Genomic DNA, 12913 nt, shown 5'->3' on the forward strand with positions numbered 1-12913 from the left:
AAACAGGGTGGGGGAGAGAAGGCAGAGAAAGAGGTGGGAAGAGAGGGGAAGAGATTTCCCTCCCCCACAAGACCCCTGGGTCCTTGGGTTGCTGTAATGTATTTTTTGGAAACTATTTGCACAGATAAGCTAAACATTCAGAAACGGCACAAAATACCTCTGTTTTGAAGACATATAATCCTAGGAGCATGATAAGGGATTGCATATGTGAATAACCTCTCATCAAAGCAAATATAAAACTAGAATCCCTTTCCCTGCCCTTGCTTTCCATAGGCAGAATGTTGGGAGGAGGGGAAGAGGCGCTCCTAAAATGCATTTCTGTATCTGTTTTGTGGAATCATAGAGCTGGAAGGGACCGCTAGGGTCATCTAGTCCAACCCCCTGCACAATGCAGGAAATTCACAACTACCTCCCCCACACACCCCCGGTGACCCCTACTCCATGCCCAGAAGATGGCCAAGGTGCCCTCCCTCTAATGAACTGCCTAAGGTCATAGAATCAGCATTGTGGGAAGATAGTCATTTTTTCTCAGGGTAAACCACCTCACAGAGTTGTTGTGAGGATAAAATTTACTGCCGTTGTTAGGAGAGTAGAATTAAAAATGTGATAATAAATAAAGGCCTTATTAAAGCAAAAAAGTACTTTGAGACATATGCAGTAACAATAAATGTGTAGGTTTTCATCTGTTTGAGTTCTTAGATACCCTTGTTTCATGGTATGGGGCAGAAATAAAAATCTGCTTTTGTTGCAGTGTAATCTGATCTACTGAAGTTTACTCTACAACATAAAGTTCCACCTGTGTGTGCTTTGCTGCATTTAAAGCACTGGCCTTTTTGGCTGTTGTTCATCTGACCATGTGGAAATATTGTCATGTATCAACGCAAAACTGCCCGTCAACTGGAAACAGTGAATGCATACACAAAGTGGGAAAAAATAAGCAGAATAATTATCTCAAGTTTATTTTAAACACATGGTCTGAAAAAAATACTATGCATTTCCAGTTACTGGTTCATGTTAAACAAGCTCATACATTTGGTTACATAGTTACTGCCGATTTCATAACAAGAGTAAGTTCAAATCTTTACAAGCTCCTGAATAAGTGTCTTCGATGAGATTTGAATCAGAACGTTCACTAAAGATTTCTGTGGTGGACCTCACATTCTATTCTTCCTTTGGTCATTTAGAAAACAAAACCCAGCGTGATTTAGTATAGGCACTCATTTTTGAATGATTGATTATTGATTATACAGAACATTGGATTAAAGATTTTATAAAATGTTTTGTCTGTTAAGAGGAGCATTGACAGATTTCAAGAAATCTGAGGGTCTTTGTTCTTTATAAAACACGTTTCCATATTTGCATTTTTATATTCTCGGTACACAGGTGGATATACCAAAACTGGGTGAAAACCCCCAACCCTTTTAATTACAGCGAAGAAGATCATGTGTTTTAAATGTCTTGATGGGTTTCAGACCCTTCACTTTTCTGCAGCAAAAAATAAACTATATGTACAAAAATGGTACTTTTGAGTGTGTCTTCGTTTCTGTATTTGAATGCAAGTATATTGTGCTATGGCATGGCAGAAGGGATAAAATGAAGAGTGCATTGAAGTACTGTTGTCTCACAGAAAAATCCTAATTGGTGCCTGTTGTTGTGGTATGTGTGACTTCGGGTTTCTTCCTAGTCATAAGAAACTTTTGCTATAATGCAGGTAATGTGAGCCAGTGCAAAGGAGTATAGGGTTCCTATACCTCTAACCCTCTTGCAGAAGCAGGAAAAAGTATTAATGAAAGCTCATTTGCTCAAATTCTCACTTCTACAGAGGTATGCTCTCTTGTATCTGGATGCCTTAAAAGAACGATATTTATTGCTTCACTTCTGATCATCTGTCAAGCCCACAGTCCGGATAACACCAGTTATTCTTCATAAACAAAACTCACCATGTTTAACCAATCAAATAAATCCCACTGAAATTGAAAGCACTAACACAAATTACTCAGGAAGTTCACATTGACAGGTTTGGGGTAGTGTGGCTGACATTCTTTTAAAAGCATGGAATAATGGTATAACTTCATCTTAACACTGCTAGTGATGACTAATGCCTCATCTTGTAGCCAGCCCGTGTTTACTGTGGACAAATGTCACCAAACACACTTAGTATAGGAATTCCAAGCAAGTTCAGTATTACTAATGAACGAAATGAAAATTCATTCAGAAAAAAAGCCTGAACCTCTTTTAAATCTGTTTTAATGCTTTTAGCTTTAAAAATTGTATATGGAAGGATCCATCCGTACCTATCCGTGTGGTCACATACTGCAGTTTTACTTAGAAATGAAACCGATGCAGGCAGAAGTGGCTTCTGAGCAGGTCTACTCAATTTCACTACTTCACTAATTTGGAAGGGTGGCTAATGCTAGGAAAATACATAAGGGTCTCACCTCCACATCTCACTGCTCCCTGGTGACACAGTAGTGACTACTGCTGCAGGAAATCTATATGTAGAGATGCTTCCACACTAGCCTTTCCCCTGATAATTGGCATCTTTCCCTCAATTATGCCTAAGACTCCAGATAGCATGTCTGCTCAGTTATACTTTCCTGTTTTGGCCCTGGTGGTGCCTGTTTTGTTTTGAAATGGTAACTCTAGTCAATTTTGGAACTTCCATTGCAATTCGTATTGGAATCTTTTCAAGTGTAAACCGATATCTTTATTTACTTCATTTGTACCCTGCCTTTCTTCCCAATGGGAACCTCACGCAGGTTACATCATTCCCCTCTCCACTGTATCCTCACAACGACCTTGAGAAAGTGTGTGACTGGCCCACGGTTACCCAGTGAGCTTCCATGACCGAGCGGGAATTGGACCTTGGTCTCCCACTACACCACCATGGTTTAGTTCTCTTCTGTCATCAGGATTAGAGACATGGACCTGTAATACACTCTTCTGTCACCTGTTGTTAAGATATTAGCGGATCCCCCATTTACCATTACTTGTACTAAAATTCCCCCTTTGCTGTGATGTTGAAACTGCAGCCGATTCCACTTTCAAGGCACACTGAGGTAAAACTGACAAATTGTCAATTTCATTTAATTTTTGTACAACAACTGCAGGGATTTATTAATTTCACCCTTAAAGACATTAAATATATATTCAATCCACAAAGCCAGGCAGAGAAAGGGTTAGGTAGCAGAAACTCTGTTTAAAAGGGATAGTGAACTTTACTCTCTCTGGAGCAACAGCAATGAGGCAAGGGCTGGGTGGCCTGGTTCAGTTTCTACCAACAGCACTTGTGGGCAATTCAAGCTGGAAGAAATTTTCCAAGCATCACTATCACTTTGAAGAAGATCCATTGTACAGGGACTACATATTAAGCCATCAGTGCTGAATCTACTTATATAGTGTTAGCATGTTGTCAAGATTATGGATGGATACCATCCATTAAACTTTCCAGCCAGCATTTAGGTAAGTTCTACAATACATCAAATGTCTTATTTGGTTTTTGGGAGGACTCTTTCTGCACAGCATGCTTCACGTTAAAAAAAAAAGGTTAGAACTATCATTTCTGAACAAAATATTTTCCAGAGTTTTCTATGAGGCATCAGCACATTGTTTAAGTTGTCAGATTTCATGCAAAAATAGTATATTCTTTTAAAGTGCACATTCATTTTATTTATATAGAGATCACAGATTTGTGCTTTTCACACATGGAAAACTGAGGATCATCATTTCAAGTTAATTTGTTCCATTGCTAGAAAACTGTTAGAACTATTCTCTGATATATGCAATAAAAATAAAGTCCAAGGCATTTAAAAAGAAACAATTTTACTGTTAACATTACTAACAAGGTGCTGTAAAAATATTTACTCTGCAAAGAAACGTTGTTTTTTCATACAGAGTACCAGGATAATTGACATTTCAGAGTGCGGTTAATCTTCAAATATGGTTCAGTCTTTATGGTGATTTTTTTAAAAAAAAACCTTACATACTTTTTGGGTCATTTATATTTTAATGGGAAGACTATTATTTTAGCAGAGCGTTTTCATAACGTAAAGGTATGAAACATTCTCTTAATCTGTAGGAATGCTTGGATTTTGATACAGAATGCCATAATCTACCCACATATACCCACTTAAGGGAAGTTCACACATGTATGTTCACCAATCAGTGACTGGAAACTAAAGTGAACTTTGATTAACTGAAACAGAACAACAGATTTAGCATTACAGATAAGACTTCTGTATTGCCTTATCTCAGTTCAAACATGCTGTGAAGTTCACACATTTGACTGCAAGTCATCAAATGATGCACACGTGTGTGAACCAGGCTCAACTCTTCTCTTACAAGGGCACATATCTCAGGTTGACATGCTGTGAATTTCTTCAGGGGCATCCCAATACTGAAGGGGTGAGTCGTTCAGTGACAGCCGGGGACGGCACAGCCACGCCTCCTCCTAAGAGGCTTCCTTGGCCGTAAATAAAATTTGAAAATACACTTTAAAAAATCCTCGTGAAAGTCTCCCATTGAGTTTAACAGAGCTACACTACCTATTTTGCAGGAGTAATTGCACATTCTGGGAGGACGCCCCCCTGGATGCCGGTGTGAGCACTGGCACCAGAAAAATGCTGCTTAGGAGGCAGCGTTGGCGCACAAGGCTCGCACTGCTGCGCAGTGCCCCTATGCCAGCATCCGTGCCCACTTAGCTAGAACAAATGGCTCTTATGCCAACGTAGGGTCATGCTGCCTCTTCAGACATGCCTATTGTTCTAACTAGAACATGCCAGGTTCTAAAGCACCTTCCCCATCTAGGTACTGGATATTTCAATAGTCCTGTCTTGTAAAGTGAAGACTGAGGAAGTTCTTTTGGTTCTTCTGATCTTAGACCTTAATGTGCTCACCAGCTGAACCATGGTGTTTAGTAGGCTCCTGGAGAAGGCCGGTGCAATGTAGGGTTTCTTCATTTATCATCAGGATATGGGAACCACAAAAAGGTCAAGAACTTTTTCTAATGATGCATATGTGACGAAGAGGTACCTTTTGAAATTGTAAACGCCAAAGTTCTAATTCAAACTGAATTTGCATTTGTTTAGTTTCAATTATGTTGATGCCAAGTTGGTTTGTACTTTTTTTTCATTATAATGTGGGATTTGGATCAGCTGTGAACCTGTATTTTAGCTGATTGGTGCCCAGATCCTAAATGTGTGCTGGTTTACCTGCCTGCTGGTATAACTTAATGGCTTGGTCCATTAGACCTGATGCCATTGGACAAGATCATACTGGCTAGTGTTGATTCAAACAACTTTTTATAATCAGGTCATTAGTGCTGGGACTAACACTTGGATCCTAAAAATTCTACCCATCTTCAATTATGTAACATTATGGTTTGCTGTATGTCATTTGTATGAGTATATTCCATCCAATGCATTTACTTCCTAGCACAGGCAGTCTTCGGGTCATTTTAAATTCAAGTCCTTTGGCTTAACTCATTTGTGTATTCACAGGCATCCCTCTAACAACATGTCAAGCCTATGCATGTTTACCTAGAAATATGATGCCTTTTATAAGGTATGGGTACAACAGGGGAGCAACAAGGATTCTTCTCACAGGGCTGCTATAACATTTAAAGACCTAAAATTCATTCCTCAGGCCAACTCTATGGTATCCTCCATGTAACTGTTGCCCAGTTAAGCTCAAGAGTAATGAGAAGGTGGGAAGAAATAATATTAACTGTGCTGGCCAAATATTCTTTAAACATTAATCATCAAGTCAGAAAAAAACTTTTAAATTGTTTTCATGCCATGCTATGTCTCTGAGTTTAATAATTCCGACTTTCAAGCAGTGTCCAGCTCTAGGAACAGACGGCAAGTGACAAGAAAGACAGTAATCCATCAAGCCAACAGTTCCTCACTTTGCCTTGTCACGACAGCATCTTATACTGCTGAACATCACTAGGTTGCTCCTTTTTCCTCTTGCAAACAATGGGGCCCAGTGTATGTCTTTATGAACAAGCATATACACTCAGAGGGGAAAGACTAGTTATTGAGAATTTCCTTGCATGGATTCAATAACTACAATTGCTCAAGATAAAAAGTACAACTGAAAAAAAAATGTTACTTTAAGATAATGGTTATGATCCAGCCAATGTTATGCCCTTTAAAGTCTTTTTTTTTGAAAGATAAAAAACACACCCTTCAGTAGGAGTATTATAAGCACATGGTTACTTGCCCAACTAAAAGGGATTTTTAAATTCTTAGCATTGGCTGGATCATATCCAACATGTCCCTACACACTGCTTTAAAAAATAAAATGCTATTATCCAGTGAGTTTCTGTACAAATTAAAACAAAACTTTTTAAAACCAAGTGCCAATCATGCAAGGATAACATGTCAGTTTAATGTGTGTGCTACTCTTCTCCATTATTTACACTTCTCAGAAATGTGCATTATAAATCATTCTTCCCAAGCATTACATAAACCTTGTTTGGGGAAAAAACTTGCATGATTTCCCAGCCAAATATGAATGTTCACTATCTGCTAGAAAACTACAGTTTAGTATTCAAGTGTCAGTCTAATTACAGGCCTTAGGGGAAAGGTAGAAAGAAGTCACTAAACCAGACCCTCCTCCATTGTTTTGCACTGATACTAAAGAAAAGATGAGCAATAGAAATTGAGATCTTCTGGTATATAAGAATTAATCCTGTAATCCAATGGATTGAGGACTTTACAATTTTATCAACATTTGAATGTATGGCATATAGATGACAATTGCTCATGGACATATTTTTAGATATTTGGAAAGCTTTTGTAGATGCTTATCTGTAGACTTGCCACCATTATTATATTTTGCTATATTATTTTATTTTCTGTTAGGAGGTTGCAATGAACCTTTATCAGCTGGGCATCTGCAAAGTTGACAGTCATTTGAAAAACAGAACACCCTCATGTTGTATCCACCAGAAATACCATATTGAATATGCAGCCATTTTTATAACCCTGATTGTTCAGAACAGATTTTAATAAATTAGGCTTTACATTAAAAACTTGCTCATCCAATTAATCTCTTTTCTTGTTTTTCAGTCAAATTTGAGATATAGTGTTCCAAGAAATGTATGGGGAAATTTAGATCAATCGTTTTATAGCCTTTTTACCTTAGAATTTGCACTAGGTTGTTCTATAAGAAAGGAAATTAATGTTTGTCTGCACTGCCCACTGAATTGATATAGCAGCACCTCCACATAGACAAGATATTGTATAGCATACTTATTACATAGATGATTTTAGAAATGATTACGGGTCTAGTGAAAGACATCTGCTTACTTCTTTAAGAATGGGACCTCAGATGCTCTAAAATTTCCATTACCGCCACATGGAAGTAGAAATATGAGCCAGTCCAACCACACATGCAGGCACCACTTCCTGGCAGTAATACACAGGAGTATGGTAGCATGTATTTTAGCTGCCCTATTATATGAAACCCCATCAGATGGCAGCACCAGTCAACGCTGTCATGAACAATTGCTTCTGCACAGGTTGTTCCACGTAGAGGATTTGAAAGCATCTGAACTGTGTGTGTGTTACCCAATAGCAAGCATGGAATTCAATGGTTATACTTGTACAGTTCTGGCAGTACATTCGTATAACCTCCTGCTTTGAAAAGTGATTTATCCTCCTATATGCAGATGCTTTTATATCTTGATTCTGCACCCACTTCAGTGACTTATTTCACATCCACATGGTAACATCTAAGCATCGCATGAAGTCTTAAGCAAGTGTTCATTTCCGCATTGAAACCCTGAACATTTATTTAGACAAATTCTCAGTTGCTGCGGGTTTGAAACAAGAATGGTTCTTCCTAGCCTTTGTAACTGTTATTCAGCAAAAGTTAATTATTAAATGGGTGCACCAGAAAGGCACCAATTTTCTGTTGCCACATTTTAAGAAGCTTAAAAGACGAGGAGAAACTAGTGTCAGCTTCTTAAAGCAATGGACCTCACAATGAGGAAACATCTCATGGCAAAAGCCAGGCATTGTACCACAGCGGTCCAACCATACTATTCAGAAACTCCCAGGTTTGTTGTCTTAACATGACGGTAGGAGACCTAGGCTTCAAAGACTTGGAATCAGGGCTCAAATTTACTGCACACCACACATGTGCAAAAACAACAACAGGCATTAGTGCCTCCATAGTCCCTCCCTCACCTCCACACTGCTCTAAATCTCCCTACTGAAGCTAAATACAAAACAGCTGCCTCTTTAAGAAGCTGAAGCTTGGGCTTCACGTTATTCAGACGTGCCTATACAGACAAAGCTATTCTGGGAGGGAAAATGCTGATGGCTGGAAATGTCAGTGACATGTGAGAGAGATCTACACAATAATTGTAGGAAAGAAGCCACCAAGGAATCAATTGATCAAAGCTCGGTTATCAAGTGGGAAGAGCACTCTATGTGATCTATCTGCAGGGCGATTGGAAGGTCTAAGAAGTGGGGACATGGGTCAGGTAAGCGGTGACAAGCCAAAGTTTTCAGCAGAAGCAGCAGCTGATGTTACCATGGCTGGGATCATGGAGCCCCGAAGTCTGAATAAGGGGTTGTGCTCCAGGCTCCCATGGCGTAACAGCTGGTAATGCATCCAGCAAATAAGCCAGTTATTGAGACTCGGAATCTTGCCTGACTTTGAAATGGCGCAAAGTAGGAAGCTCTCTTTCAGAACCCCACTTCTTCTCTTAATATGGCTGGAATGAAATATTAAGAGTAGAGCAGTAACATTATGCAGTATATTTAGAGTAGCTCGTTCAGTCTTGCAAATATCTGACAGCTGCCACAACACAAATTCTTTAAGGGTAAAAACCATAGGCCTATAATGCCATGATCATTTCACAACCCTCAATATCTGTAAGTCTAGCAATGGAGATATCCTCCCTAAGAAATACTAAGAATTCAAGGCATATAAATTCCTAACATATTTCTCTCAATTACATTTGAGTATTAATCCAGTGTGCCCTATTAGGTCAAATATAAAGTACATCTGAATTCAATTTTCTTTCATGAATTGATTAATCAAAGTAAATTCAATTTACATTCTACAGAGCAAAACAGCTGCCTCTTTAAGAACAATCAACAATTTCAGTTTTAAGTTCTAGATTAGGCTAGAATCATAAAATCATAGAGTTGGAAGGGGCCGTACAGGCCATCAAGTCCAACCCCCTGCTCAATGCAGGATCAGCCTACAGCATCCCTGACAAGTGTTCGTCCAGCCGCTGTTTGAAGACTGACTTACTTGTGGGTTTCATCATCAGTCAAAAGGACGTTTGAGGTAGACCACTAGTCTCTGATGTCTCCTGTAAGAGCTCAGTGGCAGTGAGTTCTTGGCCATATGTCCACTCAACTGCAACTGGAAAATGGAAGCCTAGACAAGTGCATGGAAGGTGTATGAGCATGCAATGGCAAGCTGTGAACCAGAACAAGAACTTCCTATTTCTGAACAGTTCATAATGGTAACCATTCACACAGACATCTGCCAACCCTCTACATCATATTACTGAATCAGTCAGGACCTTAAACAAGTATAATATTAAACAGGTGGATCCAATCTGCTTTTCCTTCCCATTTACTAGGGAATTTCTGTGGGCATTAATAACAATTGTAAATGTAAAATACTTTATGGAGTAGAATGTAAAGAGCATAATGGTTGTCCAGTATGTTTCTCAGCAATCTTCTAGAGCATCCATTACAATGAAAGGAACTAGAACTAGATGGTAAACAAATTACTCAGTGATGGTGTCTTCAGACAACAGAAAGTTCGCATGAAAAAAAGGGCAGGTGCTTATTTATTTCAACTGCATCCTTCTGACTTTTCACTTGCAGTGTATCCTAATATCACTACAGAGTTCATTATTCTGAAGAACCTTCCTGTGGCATCAGATGGAGATGCTTGAATAAAGTTCTTCTATCTGTTTCTTGAAGTATTCTCTCAGCTCTGGTCTCCTAGCTTTTAATGTAGGTGTCAACAATCCATTTTGTACAGAGAACATTTCAGAGTGGATGTAAACAGCTTTAACCTGAAAATAAATAACAGTAAAAATAAACAGTGTGTTCTTAAAATGACTGTAGTGTTGAACCGAGTGGCATGACTAAGTAATGGTATACTGACACGCAACAATCCAAGCATAATACACTGGTTAATGTGGGTTAAGTATTCTTCTCTTGAGCCCACTTCTACGAGAGGCCCCTGTATTTTACCTGTCTATCAGATTCAGGCTTTTAGTTATCATGATCCATCATTAAAAGATCTATACTTGCCCATCATATTGGTTTTTTGACAAGGACACAGAATATGACTTTTAGAACATAAATTTTGACTGTTGAGAAATTACACAACTTTAAGGTTGGAAATGAAAAAAATGAAATTGTTCAAGATTTTCTGTTCCTTGGCTCCATCATCAACCAAGATGGAGACTGCAACCAAGAAATCAGAAAACAATTGAGATCTCAAAGGGCAGCCATGAAGGAGCTAGAAAAGATTCTTAAGTGAAAGGAGGAGTTACTGGTGACCAAGATCAAGTTAATTCATGCCATAGTATTCTCTATTACTATGTATAGGTGTGAAAGTTGGACAATGAAGAAAGCCCGCAGGAAGAAAGTTGATTCCTTTGAAATGTGTTGTTGGAGGAAAGTTTTACTGATACCATGGACTGCTAAAAAAGCAAATAAGTGGGTTCTAGATCAAATCAAGTCTCAACTCTCCCTAGAAGCTAAAATGATTAAACTGAGGCTATTGTACTTTGGTCACATTGTGAGAAGACAAGAGTCACTGGAAAAGATGATAATACTAGGAAAAGTTGAAGGCAGTGGGGAAAGTCTGGAAAACCCAACAAGAGATGGATTGACTCCATAAAGGAAGGCACGGTTTGTAAGATCTGAGCATGGCTGTTAACAATAGGACGTTTAGGAGGACATTGATTCATAGGGTCACCATAAGTCGGAAGCAACTTGATGGCACTTAACACGCACAAACATAAATTTTACTGGTTTTTTCTGCATTCTCATTTAAATGAATGCTTTCAGGCTGTTTAGATTCTATATATTGCCTTCAGTCACCAGAGAACTCAGGCTCCCTCAATACCAATTTCCACTGCTTTTTTCAACTTAAACTTTACTCACTCATAAAGCACCTAACACCACTAATGTTTCGAGGAAGCTTTGTAATTTTTTTTTAAAAATTCAACAAATTATTGACTAGGAAGTAATTTAACTACATCTATCTACAATTCCATCTTGAAACAAAGTTCTGCATTATTAAGAACCAGGAAGACACAGCAGGAAATAAACTGGTTCCTGTTTTCATTTGGCATTTAATGATGCACACAAATGTATATTTTATAAATAGTTTTGAAAATCAATTTTGAACATCAAAAGATTTAGTCCTTCTAGAATTAAGACACAGGAGATGCTGAGAAATTTAAGGCATGATTGGGATATTACAGCTATATTATTATTAGTGCTTTTTACAATGACAGAAACACAATTTTAGATTAGACATAAATGTGAATTTGTTCTGTGTATTTGCGTGTGTATATGGGGGGAAAGAAGGGGAAGACGATACTGTGCCTGCCCATTTCAGCCTTTCCCAATTGGACATCTGCAGTTCTGTTTCAAAAATATCTATGTAAACGTCAAGAAGGGATTAGTCTACGCACGGAGAATAAGCAGAAAAGCTGTATTTTCCAGGTCAGCTACAAGAACGGTAATTAAGGGCATGAGCTGACTTCCCAATACTGTTCTCAGCTTGAGTGGAATGGCCTTTTAAACATTCATCCTATTGTCACAAAGAGACTTTCATTAATTATACTTTTCATACTTTAACAGACATAGGTATTTTTAATATATGTAAAAAGGTAGCGTCAGTCTAACCACAAAATGGAACTATGTACAGAGACTACTGAATAATGCATGCTAAAATCCCTCCCTATTGATCACAAAGAGGTTGTTCATTTGATTCTAATAATCAAAGTCAATTGTGTCCATGGTTTACCTGTTCAAACGAATAAAGTCCACTTTCCTTCCCTAACTGCACCATATCTTCCATTATTGCTTTCTTCAGCTCCTGAATTAGAATACAGGAAGAATTTATTTACAGTTGGGAACTATCTTAACCAGCAATAAAACTGTCCTATAAAAATGCAAATAATTCCATATTTTAGAAGTGCTAACTTGGACTCTATTGATAATCAAATATTTTAAACACATTTTAATAAAAGAAAATAAACATGCTCGCAAAGTATTAACATAATTGTACTTTCACACCGTAGGGTACTAGCTATGGCTCTGGTACTATAATTCTTCATAAATGAGCACCTGGAAAGTCTCCTTGGTTGGTATAGCTCCCAGTGATGTGTAGTGGTTACAGCATCAGACTAGTATCTGGGAGACCCAAGTTCAAATCCATATTCTGAGGAAATCCACACAGAACTTTGTTGGGTTACCCTGAGCCAGTCACTTTCCAGCCTCTCCCACCTCACAGGGTTATTGTGACGATAAACCGGAGGAGAGGAGAACAATGTACATCACCCTAACTTGCTGAGAAGAAGGGCAGAATAAAAATGTACTGAATAAATTAATATGTAGGAGTATATTCACAGGAGATTTAAATTCTTATTTTGGCATGCCAGCTTGGTTCTGGTTTCCAAAAATACTTTCTGAAATACTTTCTGAAATACTTTCTGATCCATCTGGATTTCAATTAAATGTGAATCCACTTTAGAACTTAAGCCATTTTTAAAAGAACCAGTTCTTTAAATGATGGCTTACCTTCTGTTCCAAAGACAGCAACTGCTACATCGCTGCATCTCATGGCTATTGTTCCCGTGAACTGATTTCTCCCTCATCTCAACAATGGATGACTAATTAGTGGCAAGAAA

General features: G+C 38.3%; 1 protein-coding gene across 3 annotated transcripts in view; it reads right to left on the minus strand.

The window, feature by feature from the left end:
• Positions 1-9751: 9751 nt before the first annotated feature.
• ACSL6 (acyl-CoA synthetase long chain family member 6) overlaps positions 9752-12913 on the minus strand; it is a 100756-nt gene continuing 97594 nt past the window's right edge. For 2 of the 3 annotated variants that reach the window (XM_056854349.1, XM_056854356.1), the window contains exons 20-21: positions 12028-12099; positions 9752-10054 (exon numbers count right to left, since the gene is read on the minus strand). In XM_056854349.1, coding sequence (XP_056710327.1) covers positions 9914-10054; positions 12028-12099 — 213 coding nt within the window. In that variant the 3' untranslated portion in view covers positions 9752-9913. The remainder of the gene's footprint in view (positions 10055-12027; positions 12100-12913) is intronic. The other variant, XM_056854364.1, reaches the window with a different exon arrangement.

Source organism: Euleptes europaea, chromosome 1 (assembly GCF_029931775.1).
Source record: "Euleptes europaea isolate rEulEur1 chromosome 1, rEulEur1.hap1, whole genome shotgun sequence".
Lineage (NCBI taxonomy): Eukaryota > Metazoa > Chordata > Lepidosauria > Squamata > Sphaerodactylidae > Euleptes > Euleptes europaea.